The following is a 20,814-nucleotide window of genomic DNA, read 5'->3' on the forward strand; positions in this document are numbered from 1 at the left end:
TTACGTAATTATTACCATCCATGACTGTTGATGTTTCTTTTTCACTTTTTGTAAGACCATACTATGCTACGTTAGAAAGGCAACCCCTGTATGATTTCATATTACTTTCTAAATATGGTATTCAAAAAATATCCTGCTGTTCTTACTGTGTGAGAAATAGACTACCCCTCTACATCAGCCTGTTTTATATATTGCGTTATCAATATAAATTATTTATATAAATTTTTATATGCAATAATGGAATATAATATTTTATATTTAAGTTATTAAAAATAAAAAATGCTGTTTTCCTATTTAAAACACTAACAATTTTTGTGTTTCTTTTTTACTTTTTTTTTATTTAACACTTTATATATTACAGATGTGTAATGCGATTACAGTAAGCAATTTACAGAAATTCTTCTATTTATCGAGTGACTTACATTAAACAATAACCAATATTTATGATATTAACGATACTATATCTTATTTAATTATTAATGGATCTTTATTTCTAAATATAAATAATTGAACAAACGAATGGAGGAGATATTTTTTTCAATACATTGTAGAAATACATTAATTTTTTTAATATTTCTACCCGATTAATGAAACCCTGATTATGTGATTGTGTACACTATTGATAAAAAATAATATATTCTTTTGTACGGTTTATGTGCTTTTATGGTTGTATTTACTGTGCTCTTAAGTTTATTGTGCTCTATCAGGACGTAACTTTTTTTTGAACATGTGGTCGAGTAGTTTTTGATTTCTTTGTGGATGTTTTAATAAACTAGTTGACTAACAAAAATTTATAACAAGCTATTATTCTGGACATAGAACCATTAAATATTATTTTAGAATACCTCATCTGTGTTATTTAATAGCTCATTACGCATAAATGAGAATCGATCCACCCACGAACAGATATACAGGAATTTTTACAAAGTTCTCTCAGGAGCTATGCATTTGACAATACCAATTTACTTATTGTAAAATAAAAAATGGTTTTTCATGATTACCATTTGTCAAAAATAAAAATCTGCAATCCCTGATCAGCAAGATTCAACAAAAGAAAATTTTTTTTATCAAAAACGTAGCTAATAATTTCATTTCAATTTTCAAAAAACTTTTTTTTTCAAATATTTGTTGAGAATTAGATTTTAATATTTTTCATCGATTTAATTCTATTGGTATGATTCCTATGTTTTATTTACTCTGATTTTTTTCTCATTTAAAAAAAATAAAATAATGGTAACGGTTAAATTTGGTTTGAGTATTAGAAAATGATTCAGTTAAGTATTTGAAAAATCGTTTAAGAATAGGAGTCTATTGAGGGAAGTGTATTATATGAATATTTTGAGTGAGATGGACTACATGGAAATTTTCTTTTTTTACATTCTGAAAAAATCTCTGAGCTGTTCATTCAGTGAACTACGACAAGACGTGACAGAAGTAACAAACACCAGAGTGGAGAGACTTCCACTGGAGTCGTTTCCTAAAAATTAATTACTAAAGTAACTAAGAACAAAATTGTGCATAAAATTTAAACTAATGAATAGTCAAAATTGCTGTTAATTATATGAGAGTCACTAAAAGATTTCTTCATCTTCTTTTAACGCAGGTGAGAATAGATCGACTATTGAATTAAATGAATAATTTGAACCCGAATTAAATCATCGTAGTCATACGATGATTAAATCATTGAAGTATCGTAATTCTTCTTAAGGCTTTCCAAAGATGATGAAATGAATATGTTAGCATACGCCTGTAGGGTGTTTTCTTTAGAATCGTCTAATTGTAGCACTGCTATCCAATAATTCGATAGCTAAAATAAGAAAGCATAATTCCAAAAAGAATAAATAGCTTGAGAAAAAAACGGTAATTTTCTATAGATTATTATTATTATTATTTCCAATAGATTAACGGTAATCTCTATAGATTAGTTTGTTTGCTATACATATCACTGAGCGTTGAAGATAGTACATAATAATTTCCATTAGGTTTTATTAGAAACTGGTTTCTTTTTTAACTTTTAATAGTAAATTTTCAGATGCAGTAGTTAGTGGTTGCAGTTGGATAACTTTTTCAAAAAGTCCTCAATCATTTTTGTGGCAGAATAAGAATCTTTTAAATTCTGGTTGGCGTTGTTGAAATTTCTTACTTCTACTGGATGGTTGGCAAGTTGTCATGTACGATGTAAACATCTCTTCTTGAAATTCTCTTCGTATTTGTTTTTTAGCGTACCAATATATATTCTAAAATGTAAAACTACTAATTATACTTTTTTTATCATTATTAATGATTATTTTACATGTTTCAGTTTTTAGATTTTCTTTTTTTGGTAAATTATGGTAATAATTTAACCAACATTAAACAATTAATGATAAATTTTTAGAAGAAAGAAAAAAATTTTTTTAAAGTTACGTAAAAGAGTATATGTATTACAGTAGATTAGGTTTTAACATAATTTTACCGCATAACCTATTATGATACATGCATATATGCATATTAAGCGCATAGACATATATATTTTTAAGTGATATATTGAAAGATAGATTATTATCTTTTAAGTCATGATTTGGTATTTTGTGTGTAGGTTATGTTAAGAAACAATCATTCTAATATGTGAATTTCTTTACATGCTAGAAGATTTTTCTTAACTTTCACTTTTTACCTGCGTCTTCAAGGTTAAGGTAACCTGTAACTGAATTCTTTCAAAACCTTTTTCACTTAACTGCTTCTTTATTACGTAGCTAATTATGTAGTGATTGGTTTGTATAATAATTTATCATTTCTCTATTTCTTTACTTCTAAAAGAATATCCTTTTTTAAAATCAATTTTGTCTTCATCATTAAGAATGAGTTTTATTGTAAAGTGTTTCAGTTGTAGTTAAAAGGAAGGGTTAGTAATTTTTTTTCAATTAAAATAAATTATCAAATTTATTTCCGTTCCTTTTATTAGTTGAAAATTTTAAAATAAATGTTTTAATTGAAGTTCTCTTAGCAGTCTAAGAGTACTATAATTAAAGAAAAATTATTATAAAATAATCTAACAGATTAAAATCATGAACTCTTGCATTAGATTTATATTGACATAGTGATACAGAAGAAGAAATATTTTTTTCTTAAATGGATCAAAAAAAAAAATGAAAATATTTTCTTTAAAAGATTAAGGAAATATAATCTTTACTTATTATTTCTTCAAATGTTCTGTTGGAACAATAAAATTATGTACCAAAACGGTTCCACTGAATAATTTATACATTGTAAGCAAATAATGAAGTAGAAATTATATGTTTTAAATTAACACAACACATTTTAAACGAAATTATCAAAAAATAATTAGCTAATAATAATTTTTAAACAATTGAAAGAAGAAAATTATAACAATTCATTTGTAGTGATTTATTTCAGTACCATGTAGTTAATAATAAAAAATAATAATAATCACGAGGAAGATTAAAAGAACAATACTATTAGATTAACAAATTATTAAATTAAATTTGGCATATGGAATTAATTTTACAGTTTTATAAAAAGTTTAGTCACTTTTTAAATGATTTATTATCTGAAAGAATGCTTAAATACGAAGTGAGTTTTAGATTTATTGAGAATAAAATTAAAAATGTTTTAAAAATGAATTTATTACCAGAATTAAATTATCATTAATCATATTTAACTTTGATATAATCAGCTGAATATTATTATAATTACATATTTTCTTTTTTGTTTTTTAGTTTAGTTATTGAAGTTTAAACATTTAGAAATTAATTTTAAACTTTCTAATGGAGATACACTAAAAAGGTTTTATAAGATATTAATATTTGTAAAAAAATATAAACTTTTCAAACCTTAAAACTAATGAGTCAGCAGATAAAAATTAATTAGTTATAAGAGAATGCGAATACAAAAGCAAAACATAAATACAGTGAAAAAAGTGCAATTATTTTTAAATAATTCCGTTACAAAAATCGATAATGATGATATAATTATACTTTATGCATTTTTTGTTTTGAAAGTTGTTCTAGAATCGTGTTCCTATGCTGTTTTCAAAGACAAAAATGACTTAGCGTAACTTTTTTTGGTATTACAATACAGTAGATATAGGGCTAAAAATTTATACAACTATGATCAGAGGTACTTCATTAATATGGGTGTCTTTATTTCATTATGTGTTTATTTCATTAATAGATGTTACGTTAATATGAGACTATAAGGACTGATAATCGGATAATCATGGTTCATATAATACAATAGAAATTATAATACAGATTTTAACAAAATTTTTATTAAATGAGTTATGATTAAATTGTTTTAAACTTACCAAATTTTGTAAAAATGTGTTTGATTTGAACTTTTAAAACTATTATTTTACTCTATATATATTCTTTTTAATGATTGTAATGTATTACTAAGAGTAAAATTATTATAAAAACAGAAGTAAGAGTAAAAATAATATTAAAATTAATAAATGGTACCCTTTGTAATACAATTACAAAGGGTAATAAAATTACAGTTAACATTTTGTAAAACTTTTTAGTACATTCTTGTAAACATTTTGAAAAATTTCATTTTTGATCACCTTAGGAACTTTCTGAATCACTGTTTTTAATAAACTAAATCAAATGCTTGAATTAATATAAAAGATATTAAGCTTTTTATTAAGTTTAACGTGGAACGTGATTTATTAGGTTAAGCAGAACAACATGAAACTGTATCTTTAAAAAAATACCTCTGACATTTAATTGTTAGCGCTATTAAATATTTTATTTATATATATAATTAAATGTCAGAGGTATTAAATGTTGTAAAATTTACTATTTGCTGTGTTAAATATTTATTTACACATTTACTTCAATAATGCTACATTATACAATCAGTTTTGTGTAAAATATAATAAATTTCAAAATTTGAAACATTTTGATAAATTTTTGTTGGAATCTCATTAGGTACTTTTTTTAATATAGTTTTTTGATAATTGGAATCATATAAAAGACAAGCTTAACTGTAAATAATTCAGAATTTTATCACTTCTCAATTTTCCTCAGTTATTTTTATTATTATTTTTCAATTGTTAATCTTTAATAAGATGTAATAAGATAAGATGTTTAGTTAATCTTTATAAGATGTAATAATATAATCTATTTAACTGCTACAGTTTGACCATTTATAACATGTAAAATAGTTGGTTTAAATGATTTTGGAAATTTAGAATTTTGCTTTTTTTTAACTATTTAAAATTAACGGTAATCTAGTTGCTCTGCGGGAAGATAATTTATTTTCTTTGCTTGCTTGTTCTGTAATCGAATACGGAATGAATATATAGGAAAGATGTTTATATAGCTAAAAAATAAGCTTTATATTTGCAAATATAGACGTGAGAATTTGTATTAACATAGTAATCATTGCAATAAAACTCCACACAAATAATCTTTTTTTAAAAAGAAATGACCTTGCGTTTTACGTGATCTATACTAGCCGAGAATAAAAAGGATTTAGAAGAAACAATGAACGGCATAGATGAAGTCCTACGCAAGAACTATCGCATGAAAATAAACAGAAGAAAACAAAAGTAATGAAATGTAGTAAAAAAAACAAAGATGGACCACTGAATGTGAAAATAGGAGGAGAAAAGATTATGGAGGTAGAAGAATTTTGTTATTTGGGAAGTAGAATTACTAAAGATGGACGAAGCAGGAGCGATATAAAATGCAGAATAGCATAAGCAAAACGAGCCTTCAGTAGAAATATAATTTGTTTACATCAAAACTTAATTTAAATGTCAGGAAAAGATTTTTGAAAGTGTATGTTTGGAGTGTCGCTTTATATGGAAGTGAAACTTGGACAATCGGAGTATCTGAGAAGAAAAGATTAGAAGCTTCTGAAATGCGGTGCTATAGGAGAATGTTAAAAATCAGATGGGTGGATAAAGTGACAAATGAAGAGGTATTGTGACAAACAGATGAAGAAAGAAGCATTTGGAAAAATATAGTTAAAAGAAGAGACAGACTTATAGGCCACATACTAAGGCATCCTGGAATAGTCGCTTTAATATTGGAAGGACAGGTAGAAGCAAAAAATTGTGTAGGCAGGCCACGTTTGGAATATGTAAAACAAATTGTTAGGGATGTAGGATGTGGTGGGTATACTGAAATGAAACGACTAGCACTAGATAGGGAATCTTGGAGAGCTGTATCAAACCAGTCAAATGACTGAAGACAAAAAAAAAAAAATACTATATAGTAAAATTTTCTTTGTAATTTTATCTACTTATTATCTTCTATTTTCAAAATTCATTTAATACAGGAAAATTATGAAGATTTTTAATAAACTGGGATTTTTCGCTAATACTATGTAAAAAAATTTATAAATATATAATTATTAATAATTTAGTTTACTGAACTAATTTTTTAATAGATTATTTAGTTAAATATACTTTTTCTTATCTAGATCTTCTTTAGAAATAGTTAAATAATAAATTAAAAAATGAAGTTAATAAAATAATATGATGCTAAAATAACATATTTCCATATTTCGATTGTAATATTATACAGTTTTGATCTTACTGGGGTTAGGATTTTTTGTTTTGAACATTTGTAGTTATTGAAATTAGTCACTTACTAAATTGTTTGTAAATCTTATTTGGTTCATAATATTTAAGATTAGGCTAAGTGATGTGATTCATGAAGAAATTCTCATAATCTTTATTTACAAATATTCAGTTTTAAATTGTTTTATTATTCAGATTTTAAAGAAATACTAAAAAACATATGCATTATAATATTACAAAATAAATTACAATACGATAAGCGGAGGATTATTATTTGTATTATTACTGGATTATTTCTTATTATATTTTAAAAGAAATAAAAATATGTAAATTAAAACATTTATTATTTTATTCTGCTCATTAATTAACCATTTAAAAAAATAAGCTTACATATGTTTCATATCTCAAAAATGTAGAATTTGCAATTGCAAGCAAGTTCGTTACATTATGATGTATAGATGAAATCTACGCGGGGTGGGCAATTTTAATTTCAGATGCAAAATACGCGTGCTAGACTACAACATGCATATCTGATCGAATGGTTACCCAACGGGAACAAATACATTCTGAAAGGTTATTAATTGAATAATAATAAAAAAATATAATATCAATAATAATAGTAATAATTCTAACAATTCCATCACTATGGAGGTGGGAATCCTCACGCATGGTGACGTAATAACACAATTTACCAGTAACTACTAACAACTGCTATTTTATTTGTATTCTACCGCACCCAAAATCCAATTTAATAATCAGTGTTAAAAGAGAACTTTTAAAACAGACCTGTAATAACGTTCTCTATGTACAACCTTGTACCCTTATGTAGTTTGCAACATATTTTATGTATGTGTATTTTATGTATGTATAAATGTACACTTAAATACATACAGTACGGTATTCCGAACGAATCAGACCGTTCGTGCTGCATTCCTTACTAATATAATGGGCCTATTAGAAACCTTTCCCTTGACCTTTTCAAATAATTTAAAACAATCCTTTTTATACCTGATTACCTGTATTTGTTTGTGTTAGTGTGTGTGTGTTTGTGTTTTTTTTAGGTGAGCTTCTTTCTTCCCCACATACAACTTTATAATAATGAAGTGGTCGTGTTAAATAAACAACAGTTCCATTCACAATTCACTTTTATTAAACAACCAATAAATTAGTTTATTTGCCTTTTTATTATCTTACGGTATTATTAAACTGACTAATAAATAAATAATATTCAATAATTTGTAATTATATAGCTGTATAATTTTATTATCTTAATATCACAAATAACAAAAAAAAATATTGATTTTGATTTAATATTCTTTATATTTAGCTTGGGTTTATATTTATTTTTTAATAAGTTATTAAATAATTATTAATAAGTTTACATAACAATATTTTATACATACTGATGAACTAATAATTATAATTTTCAGTATTTATTATTTGTGTCTATATAAAAACAGTTGTATACAATTTAAAAATAACGTTTTAATTTTTAATATCTTTGCAATATAAATAAATGGTTGAATAATTTTATTAAAGGACAATTAATTAGTTAATGTAAATGTATTCTTTTTGACTACTTTTTAATTTAACACACACGCCTGCGAGCGCGTATATATATATATATATATATATATATTTTATTGAAATAAAATAATAATTTAAAATGCAATTCACTTACCTCTCCATATCCCGGTAAGACACCAGTTCCTGTAGGTCCAGTCGGTGGGCCGTATGATGGCCTTGGTGGTGGTGGTGGTGGTGATGGAGGTCCGTATGTAGGTCTCGGTGGTGGTGGTGGACGGTATGGGGGTGGTGATGGTGGTTGATATGGTTTTTGTGGTGGGGGGAATGGCACCGATGGGGCTGGGTAGTTATATCCTGATGATGGTGCTGGTGGGAGGTAGTTATTAGTAGGGGGTTCTGCAAAACATAACGCCACTAATGATAGTGTTACTGCTCCCTGTAATGAAAGAAATTAACAGTTAATGTTTATGTGGTAATACACATATCAATTTTAATTACATATACGTTTTAAATTCAGATAAAAAATAAATTAATTTCTTTAGAAAACATATTAGCTAATAATTATTGGACATTATGTGTAAAATATAGTATTATGTGATTGGTAGGTTGACAGCCAATCACATTTCAAAGCATTTCTTCATTATAAAATATATGATTTTTATTTGCCGTAAACAAGGAAAACAAACTGATAAAAAATGAAATTTTGTTCAAAATTTATTTATCACTTTTCTAATTTCTTTACAAGTTTATAATATTTTTTTATTACACTTCTTAATTTGTATGTTAAAAAGTTGTCCGTTTTAGCTAACGTCATGGAGTTGGAAAAGATAAAAAATTATTTTTCTATACAGTTAGGCCATTTAAGTTTAAAAGTATAACAGTAGAAAATCTTCATTTTTGGTTCGGTTTTCTGGTCATTAATCTTTATAAAAACTTTTATCTATATTTCCATTGTTAATCGTAAAAATATTTTTAATAGAATATATATATATATATATTTAATTTATAATATATTATTCATTCTACAGTAGGTTATAAACTATTGTAAAAGAAAGGTAGTACGTTAGTCGATCGTTTTTAGTCAAGAACATCCTTCAGTGCCAATTTGGCTTTGTATAGAATTTGTTATGTATCATCAACATTCAAACTATCCTTTCGGATTTATTCATAAGCAGACAACATAACGTATGTTTTATATGTGTAATTCTTTAAATATGACTTGTAACGTAAATGCGAATTGTATGTAACTTGTAAAACTGATTACTGACAATTAACCAACCGTTCAATAGAATTTCAATAATTAAAACGTATAAGTAGTAATCCTGTTTTAAAATTTTTATTTCAGACTATTTTATTTTTAGATGTAATTTTTATTTTTGTTTCATTGTTACATTATCCTACAAATTAGTCTTTTCAACTCGTGATATACCTTTTTTTGTATTTGTATGCGTAAAATTTAACTGCATGAAAACAAAAACAATACTATGGAGGGATTATTATTAATATTATTATTAAATCCTTTTGTTTGTCTGAACAATATATTCTACTGATCTTTACATAGATCACTTTCTGTATTAACTTTATTCTTATCTATTAGAGTCGGCTAAAGTTTCACAGTTTCTTTTTCAGTGGAATTTAAATTTAATAGTAATTTTTTATAGAAAAAAGCGATTCATTAAACTTATTTTGAAAAATATATTGAAAACAATCTTCAGAGGTATAAAATCAATTTCTAAACCATTTTACACTGATTATAATTTAAGACCCGTTCAATACGCCTTTGTACTCTCACTTGAACAAGAAACAAGTTATGTTAGTAATGTTGACACAGAAATATTTCTGTATATTTCCCTAATTTTTTTTTCAAAATACTTTATTATTTATTTTCTGAAAATACTTTATCTTGATAAATTAAATCGGGATTGCATTAATGGGGGATTTTATAACTGTCAAGTTTCATTATAAGTTATGTTAAATTTTTAAAATAAACCTCTTATTCTAATTGTAAAGAATAAACTTACTAATTCGGTTTTTCTTTACTAGAAAATTTTTGTGTTTAAATAAAGTGAATACGATAGAGATTGCTTTACAAAATATCGACGGACAAAAGGAACAAATTAATTAACCGATTTGAAATTATTTAAAATCTTGAAACTTTGTGCATACTCCTAATTAGATTAGATTTTTAAAAATGGTGCTTTAAACCCGTATATTTTGTTATTATGTTTTTATGTAAGAGCTTATATTTTTCTTTATGACCTTAATACAGATAACTAAAATAAAATTAGTTTATATTCAATTTATTTTTAGCAGTTATTGATAAAATTTATCTAATATCATTGGGCATTTGTGATAAAGATTAAATTTAATTAACTTATTCTTTGGAATAAAACTGGTAGAAATATTATATTTGAAAGTACTTCTTTATTGATGTAAATAACTTTCAGATACTAGAAAATTATAATCCTAAACGTAAAACTAATGTATATTTACCAGAATATTATATTACAACAAGCAGTAATCACAGGCTATGGTTATCTTAAATATATATATTTTCACCTCACGATTTTTTATTTTCAATTATAATCACGGATTTTGTTGTAGATATTCAACACATAATAAATTTACAAGCAGAATTCGGTGTTTTAGCCACATTTAGGAAGATATAAACTGATTAATAAATTTTCAAAAATTATCTGAAAATTAAGTTGCTTTCTTGTTGCTCCTAAAGTATACTATGTAATTAAATTAAATTTTTGAAAGCAAGTTTATGTAATAATAAATAAAAATAGCCTGAAGTTTATTTTTAAATTTAATCTTTATTTTATTTAATTATACCTTTTTTTACTAATTAAACAAAGTAATAATTGAACATTTATAAATATGTGTTTGAGAGGTTTTTTAAAATTTATTAATAAAAGGTTTTTAAAATTAGTTTCGTTGAAGAAGTCACTGTTTACTTTAAACTTTATTTAAACATTTCACGCCGACCATTTTCGCTTTACTTGAAACTTAAATTAAGAATCCTAATTGTGTGTTCAGTTAACCTCGAATGAAAATTTTGTATTTAAATTAATCATAATTTTTCCAAAATATATCCCTGAGTTTATTTAAAATTTATAAAAATTCAATAATTTTCGGTAATATTTATTTTTTAATTTTTTTTTTTTTATTAGCAGATAAATATATCAGTTTTCTCATTGAATTTTATGAAAGTGATTAAAACAGTTTTAATATAAATTAGCATTTTTGTTATTTCATGACTTTATGTATTATACATGTTATGCTATTTATGGTTTAATACAGAAAAAATATAAGTGTGTCTTTTTTTCTAGAAACTGAAGATTTTTCTTGTGTAAAATGCGTTTAAATATACCAATTATTTAAAAAAAGTATGAATTAAAAATCAGCGAAAAATTTAATTTCTCAGTTTTCCTTTACATGTATCGGTAATAAAATAAAAGTGATGATAACGGCGAATGGGTGACCAAATATTATTTTAATTAACTTTCTAAATTAACAATAAATAAACACCTATAAGTCGATGTTTATAAAATTAAATACATCATCATCATGTTATATAATTGTATCTCTACTAGCTTTTAAAGACAAAAAATTTAAAAGTTTCTTGCAATTTTTTAAATATTTTTATTGTTATTTATGTACTTAAGTTTACAATTACGGGCTGACTTGTGATTACAACCGTCGTACTTCGTAATTAGATGAGAAATGAACCGTTTAAGATAAAAAAAATGAGATAAAAAAATGCCAAGCTTGATGGGGATTTGAATACAGCACCTTCTCGAATGAACGGCAGTGATGCTACCATTCTCCATGGAAATATATCATCATAAGACGGTGAGGGGATTTTTTTATAAATTTGCCAAAATTATGCAGTTGTGTAAATAAGGAGAATGATACTAGAAAAGATATTATTATTTTTAAATCGGTAAATAGAAATAAAATTTATTGTTGATTACATGATTTTTTTTTGTATTTTATTTCAAAAATTAAAAAAAAAAAAATAAATGATCTATTTTACTCAAACGGAGAAGAAGAGAGCTTAACAAATCTCCGTGTTTTAATAAAATATTGTTCCGGGTCAGGTATTTATTATATTTTATAAAGCAATTTTATTTTCACAATTTGTTTTCTTGTTATTTTAATAAAACAATTTACCTAGCTTGATAATTATAAATTAACCAGGATATATAATCGTGAGATACACTTTGGGCTATATGATTATTTATTATTCTGTAGCGCTTTGTTTCTCTTTTATTGCAAAATTGTTGTTACCACTATTCCAATTATGAGTTAATCGTGTAACTAAGTAATAGTTATTTGTGAATAACTGTTAAAAAATAAATTAGAGAAATGACCCTGTGTCGTTAATAATCATAAAATGCCTCCCGAACAACCTATAACTGTGTTTGATAGTATAGATTTAACAATTTTTTCGAATAAACTACTAGATCTGTGTTTATAAAACTAAAATTTCATAATATAAAAGTTAATAAAATAGGCTTTCATAAAGGAAAGTAATTGATTAAACAATATTCCAATTGGTTTAGCTGAAAAATCTGAGAAATATAGTACTGAGTGTACTCTACATTTCCCATCGCCTCTTTAAACGTTCTTAAATGTAAGAAAAATGTATCCGTGAAAATCATTGTAGTCAACTGCTAATTAATATTTTAGCCTCAAACAATTAAATAATTTTTAGCATATTTAATAAATCAGACAGTTATTAAAATTTTAATACTTTAGAATTATTTGTATATATATATATATTTTTTCTTTTAAAAATATTATCTTCTAAGTAAACAACGTAAATGAGTTGTTTCTATTACGAAATAATAAAACCACATTATTTATGATGGAGCGGTTCTCTAGCCCGGAAATGATTACACAAAAAATGAATAATAGATTTGCAAAGTTTTTGAATTATTATTATTATTATTATTATTATTATTATTATTATTATTATTATTATTATTATTATTATTATTATTATTATTATAATTTAGTTAACAACTGCTTAGTGTCACTCACAAGGCATAAATGATAATTTATTTACGATAAATCAAATTTTTTGATTGTAATTAAATTTGTTCTTAAACTATGTTTATTAATTTAATTCATTAAGTTTTTGTTCTTTTAGTTCTAAAAGTTCATTGTTTTTTCAGTACTAATTTAAAAATATTTTGGTTAAGAGAAAAATTTCATTGATTTAATTTTTATTAATTTTAAATTAACAAATATTGTTATAATTTTTATTATAAATATAATATTCAAATATTTTTACGATTATTTCTAATAAATGATTTGTTGACCTTTATTACTACTTATTAGTTTTACGAAGCATACATTATCTTTTTTTTAAACTCGTTTCTTTAATAACTTCTAGTTGAGAGAAGTAATTTAATTCACTCAATTTATGAGTTTCAATAACGTTTGTTTTATTTTTGGACTGGATGGTGTCTACAGCCCGACGTTTTATAACATTGTTACATATCTATTATAACTCATAAATTAAAAAAAAAACTCTTAATCGTTACGTCATGAAAATCAGAGACGTTTCATTCACCAGTTATCAGGGTATAAGCAAAACCAAAAATTCATGATAACTAATTATGAAACTTTTCTCCTCCTGAAAGAAAAATTGAATATCTATGTTTTACATTTATGATAACATCAATACTACTCCCACTCTTTCATTCGACAACTAAGATATGAAAATTAAATTAATTTTTGCGATAAAAAAAAATATAAAAAACTGGTACTGATAAAAACAAAAAAAAAAAATCATTTCGTAACAATACTATGCTTCATAGAACAGCCTTATTTTTAATTTATTTGATAAAGCTTGATAAAAACACGACATGAAAGGAAAATTTTCTGATAGTTTTTCTTTCGTTTATTCTTCAAATACACCGGCATGTGTATTGAATATATATTATATATATATATATATATATATATATATGTTGCTGATCGTGGTGGAGTGTTAGCATCTCTGACTTTTATCCGAAGGTCCCGGATGCGAATCACAGTCAGACATCAAATTTTTCTTACGCTAAAAAGTACGATTTTCATATTTCACGTACAAGCTTTAAAGCTTCTGTGTAATTTCATCAAATAAGAGATGAATAAATAAATAGATATTGTATAAGAGTAACTGATCGTAATGAAGAAAAGTAGATTAATTTTACAGTAGATTTTTATTTTATTATATTGCAGTTATTTCTGATTTAAAAAAAGAAAGAAAAACCATGGAACAATTTCTATATACGACATAAAGTACTAGTGAGTTAATAAAAATTTGTCAAGAATTTTTTTTCAAATTATTGCGGCTGACTATCTCCGAATACTTCGTATTTCGTTATTTCAGGTGAATAAAGATTAAGGAAGTACAAAAAAAGGATATATTAAATAATAATGGTTTTATTATTGTAAAATATTACAGAATTTTATTTTGAATCTTTAGTTAAAAAAATACTGCAAAAATAATAAATTATTTTTTTTTTACATCGTGGGAAATACGTTTTAGGGAGTTTCACGAACTCTTAAAACTCGCTTTAAAAAACCTATTTGAAAAGTACACATTCTAATAATAAATAATATAAAGTATCTTAAATTTGTGTAATTGTAAGAATGATATCACAACTGTATACTTTTGAGACTCGTTGAATCATGAAAGCTTTCTTTTATCTTTTCGTACTGTTAAAAGTTTGTTGGAGAAATTATATTCTACACACTTTACTTCAGTAATTTTCAAATGAAAATTATTTAATTAAGAGTAGTAGAACGAAAAAAAAGTTATTTCTATTAAATTACGAATTTTAAATTGAAATTAATTTGAAACAACAAGGTATTGAGCAGAGAAGTAGAGATAAAATCTTGCTTATAACGTTTTATATAACTCTGAAATTAAACCTAAAAGTTACGTTTATAGGATGTTATGTTAATAGATTAAGAAGGTGACATAATTTTGGTTCTGATTCAATGAAAATTCAGCTCTCTTTATCTTGATTTTATTCGACCAGTAACTGTAGTGCCCAGTATGTTTCCTTTCCTGATTTTTGTACCCAAATATAAGTAATTACAGTAATTTGAATTAATCTTTTTTAATATGAAGGGTTTAAAAGAAATTGAATGGAAATTAACAGAACATAAATCTATATTTTTTGTCGGACACTATAGTTCGTAGTTTAAATCACAATTATATATAACTATTGTATGCAATATAGTTCAGAATAAAATTATTTTTATGATTTATAATCTATCTCGAAAATAAATTTTATATTAATAATAATTAGAGATAGTGAATAGCATGTTTACTTTTTAATGCAAGTAAATAAATAAGTTTTTAGTTTTAGTTTGCTAGAAATATATTATGCCGTGTCATTAACTGGTGAAATTATATTGGATTAGGATGTTTCGTTTTAATAGAAATAAGTACTTGAATCTTAAGAGGAAGATTTAAAAACTTTATAGATAGATAGTTGGAAATTTAAATTGAGATATAAAAAAATAAACACAGTAATTATCGATGTAACATGTTTTACAAAAAAATTCTTCACGGGTTTCATCTCCAGAGTCTTTTAAAATTAAGTTATCCAGCGTAATATATTCTTAAAATACATTAAAATACTTGTACATTTAATATTCTCTTCAGTCATGTTAAAATTTGCATAAAAATACGCACTAATAAGTGAAAGGGCATATAATTAAAAAATAAATAAATGTATATGAATATGGAATGCGGGTGTCGTGTGCCGCCGAGGGTCGTTCGATAAAATCAACCAACTTGCATAACAAAAACAATTACAATATATGTAGAGGCAGAAACTATATTATTTATAAATATTTGTTTATTTTAATTTTAAAAAAGCAAGTGATGTTAAGCATGATTATCATTGTCCTTGATTAATCAGTAGGTCCAAGAAAACATTAATAATAATACGAATATATTTATTTAAATTATGTAATATTTCTCATTATTTGCCCTACCTGGTAGATAACCGTAAAAAATAATTCTGACATCATCTGTAAAATCATCTCTTTTATATTAATCTAGGAATATTTCATGGTTTTATTTAAATTAATACTGTTAATGGTCATTAAAGAAAAGAAAAATTTGCGATGTAGGAGTGAAGAATCTTCAAGATAAATTTATAGAAACAGAAATTTGTGATAAAATTTTATAAACGTGTCAAATTTGGTAATTAAAGGATTCAAGATTAGTGAATTTGGTTCAGTAAAGGGTAAAAACAACGGTAAATGTTACAATTAGTAAATGTAAATATTTTAATATGAAAATAGTTGAGGTTATAGGATATTAAAGGTATACTGGGATTAAGAAATTAGCAGAGAACAGAAAGAAATGGAAAAGCGAATAAAACTATTTCAATAACTAAATTCTAAAACAATTTTGTGATGCTACTTATGCAGCTTTATCTTTGAGCAGTATTGAACAAATTTACTTTAAAATAAAACTTATATCTAAAAAGACTAAATATATTTGTAAAAACAAATTTATGGTATTGTAAGTAAAAATGATTTGTCCAGTGCCTGTACACTACCAGTTTACCTCATTCAAAGTAAAATGCTGAAGAACGAAATCCTCTTAAAATTTATGGCTTATTCATAAAATAATTATTCATTTTATTCATAAATTATTCAGTCACGAGTAATTATCGCAAAATAACAAAGTGTAAAATCAATATAAATAATTGATTTATTTTTTTTTATTATGAGATTTGGTTTATTTTTAAGTAACTGATTTATAAATTCCTGATTTTTATATTTATTAATCGGTGTGTTTTTATTAGTACTTGAATGTTAGAAGTTATGGTATGTTAGTAACATTCAGACTATCTTTAATTTTAAATTACAATAAAAATCTTCACCGACGTAATACTTTTTTCTCATGATTTTAAAATTAAAAAAATATTTCTAGAATTAAATCAAGTAATTTTACTTGTATGCTATTTTTTTTTTTAATGAGATTACTTTTTAAAATCCTTTTTTTAAAAATAATATAATTTTTTTTCTATGACTGTATTATAACGTATCATAATGATACCTGTAATATAATACCTGTATCATAATGCGAGTCATTATGAATCAGATTTTTATTATGATACAGTTGTTCAACCAATCAAAAGCCAACTATTTTCAACCACGAACCAATCAGTATTGTTTAATATATTAGCTGGTTTTTTTCTTTCATTTTAATCCAATTAAGTAGGTAGCAAGCAGAGGTTAATTTGAAAATACACCAATAGGTAAGCTAAGTTTCTACATTACACTGTTTATCCTTTCGTTAGTTATGTCGGATTCTGAGGAAGAAATGCATTTAACACTGATCGATATAAAAGAAAAGGCAGAGCTTATGTCTGCCATAAGCTCTGCCTTATGGCAGAAATGTATTAATGTACTTTTTGAAAAATTAAAAAGCATATTCCGTAAACAATGTACTCTAAAATTGATTTAAATTATAATGGCAAAATATTTTCAGCCGTAGAAAAATTCGGTATGCAATTCTCTACCGTTTACAATAATTGCCAAGGCTCGTGTGTAACTTATTTCGCACTCGTTTATTAACGACTATCATTATAGGCTCGTTGTATACTGTACTTTTTTAAAATCCTATATGAATTAGTTAATTAATTTTTATTTCATTAAAAATTTAAATTATTTCTTTAGTATTATTTGCAAAATTCAACCAAAAATAATTTATAAACTGTATGATACTTCTTTGAATTACTGTAAAACCTAGAGATATAAAGTTAGAGTAGAAAATAAAATATCCCATTGATAACATTATGTAGTATAAGCTTAAAATATCTTTAATTTTTCGTGTTACTTTGCTAAAATATTTTCTTGTTGTTTGATTGACATTCCAGTGAAATATATATACATATTATTATAAGGCCTGTACAGAAAAAGAGAAGTCCTACTTTTATTGACAAAGCAATAAACCTAATTTTATTGAAGAAGAAATTCACATTTTTCCTTGTTTACAATCGTTGTCTGATGTACAATTATTTTAACCGTAGGGAAAATTTAATGAGATTTTTGATAGAATGTTTTTGTAATATGCAAATGACATACATTGACAGTCCAATTTTATCTTTATTAAGATGGAAATATCAGACAAGTTAAATATGTACGAAATATTTGTTGATTCTGTGAAACTTTTACTTGCTTATTCCTAATTATACGGTATTTAGACAATAAAATTGTATGCATTAACGTATTGTATATAATGATAAAAAAGCTTAAAATTTAAAAATTGATAAAATAAAAATTTACATTAAAAACACATAGTCAAAGGGTTATTTTTTTTTTGTATTTTTGAAATGAATAATTTTTGTAAATATTTTTTTTCTTTACGTTTCACATAAAACTTCTTAAATTTGACAATTAAATAATGGAAAGAATGTAGCAATTAACTAAATTACACTCAGACCATATATTTTAAATATTTAGAAGAGGAAAGTAAAGGTACATGCTAAAAGAAGCACCATACCAGTGGGTAGATAAATTTCTTTAGAAACTACTTGGTTATTTGCGTCTTACCGATTTATCATTAAAAAAAAGACGTTTAAATAGTTATTTAGCACTATTCTAATGGCTTACATACAAAGATATTTTTTTCAAATAAAAACACTCTTGACGTGTTTTTGATAAAATTTTCAGATCTTTGTAATTTCTTGTTTCTTGTAGTTTCTATTCATTCGTAAACATTTTTTAAATTTTAGTTTGACTGACAGCCCAAAAGAATTTTTTTAATATTCTTATTTTCTATCGTGTTCAAATATTATTTGGTACCAGAAACCTCAAAAAAATATGTTAAAGTCAAAATGTAAAAGTTAAAAAATGTAAGTCAAATTTTTCCTCGGGAATATTATGATTATCTGCAACGAGGAAATACAATAATAATCGAGAATTATAGTCACAGAAATAGTAGAATCTGACAAAATAATTGTACAATTAACTACTGTATTTGGTCCACAACTTCTTATTTATCAAACGATTAGACGTTTTATTATAAATATAAGCTAAAACACCAAAAATAGCTAAAATCTGTCAATCAGCAGACTGGAAATAAGGGTTGGTAGATAAGAGTAATATTTAAATTGAAACTTAATTCAGAAAGAAAATTTCTTTATTCTCCTAAAATAATGACAAGCAGAGAGGGGGTTTCAATTAAAATCCCTCAAAGAACTGTATACGTTTGGATATGTATTCATATCTTATACACTTTACATAATATATTATATATTTATGTAACATAGATAAGTACATACAAAGATGAGTCCAAGGACCATTGATAAAGTTCAAAGCATAGAAAGCAAAGAAAAAACTAAAAAAATAGTCGTATGAACGGACTCTAAAAGTTATAGAAAGTTTTTTTTTATTGAATAAAGTAAAATATTTTTTAATCGCCTTTGTTGTCTGCAGTTGTTTTGTAATCAAACTTATATAATCAAGTAGAATATTGTATTTTTTCTATTATAATTTGAGTTTTATGTTATTTTTATTATAAATTTCCTTTGTTTACAAATAACCGTAATCAGGAATAATAGTTCTTTTGCGGAAATTAAAAATTACTGATGGTGTTGTATTTCGGTATTAGACCTATAATAAATATCTAATTTATATAATTTTAAGGTTTTTATGCTTTTAAATAGTATATTATATTTTAATATTTTTTTATATAATCAGTCAATTTTTTTTGTTTAACGAAGAAATAAAATATTTAAGAATGCTTTACGGTTTATTTTTACTACATTATCGAAAAAGATATATTTGAAATCTAGGTAGTCGTTTTATTTGTGTTTGTAAAATTGAATAATTTAGTTTTTGTAATTTAGTTATTTGTAATAAACTACGCATAAACTCTAACCGTAAAACCTATGATTTAGAAGTATTGACTAGGTGAGTGAAACAAAATAATGTTCATAAGGGAAAAATATACACTGTAATGAGAAAATATAATTTATTTTAAATTTACTATATAAATAAGCTACTTTTACACATTACGGTTTTGTCAGCTTTTAATGGTATAAATGTCATTGATCACTTTTGATATTAATCTGATATAAGAATTCTAAACGTCTGGTTAACTAAGGATTAGAAACATTAATTTATTTAATGTTGAGTCAACTTAAAACAAATTTATTTCATATCGTGTTAAAAAGTAATGAACATAACTTTGAAACTGTAACAAATTTTATCTCAAATAGAATGTTATAATCTCCAAAATTAATCTAGTTGTGGAAACTTATTTTTAGTAAATTTGTTTTTAGCATTGTTTAAAGTTTAATATTTTTAAGTTTACTAAAGTTGTTTTTATTATTTGTTACATTGTATTGCATGTGTATTTATTGTTATTAGTATAATATCCCCTTTAATGAGAGCTTAAATATATTGTATTAGATCTTTTTAAGGCAGCCTAACTAATCATTAGAACTACTTTTCTAGCGTAAAATGTTAATTGATTTAAAAGAATTAGAATCATTTAATTCGAATATTACAATGAGAGAAGTTAATATTTTTAATAATACATACGATACAGACCTCTCTATTAGAGGACGAGTTATTGATAAATTTTCCGCAGGTTGGCGTGGCGCGGGAACCAGTGAAAAGATAAGAGATGCTAATTGCAATTGCGCGCCAAGTTAGGTCATTGTTTACCAGTCCTTGACTCTTCTAGCGTTTGCTGTTGTCCCTCAAGGCGACTG

The 20,814-nt window shown here is 24.6% G+C and overlaps 1 protein-coding gene across 1 annotated transcript in view; it reads right to left on the bottom strand.

The window, feature by feature from the left end:
* The window catches only part of LOC142320195 (uncharacterized), a 46,121-nt gene that overhangs the window by 11,989 nt on the left and 13,318 nt on the right, over positions 1 to 20,814 (bottom strand). Inside the window, exon 2 of the mRNA XM_075357880.1 lies at positions 8,214 to 8,495. Within this exon, the coding sequence (XP_075213995.1) occupies positions 8,214 to 8,495 (282 nt within the window). The remainder of the gene's footprint in view (positions 1 to 8,213; positions 8,496 to 20,814) is intronic.

The sequence above is a fragment of the Lycorma delicatula genome, chromosome 2 (assembly GCF_047948215.1).
Source record: "Lycorma delicatula isolate Av1 chromosome 2, ASM4794821v1, whole genome shotgun sequence".
NCBI classification, from domain to species: Eukaryota; Metazoa; Arthropoda; class Insecta; order Hemiptera; family Fulgoridae; genus Lycorma; species Lycorma delicatula.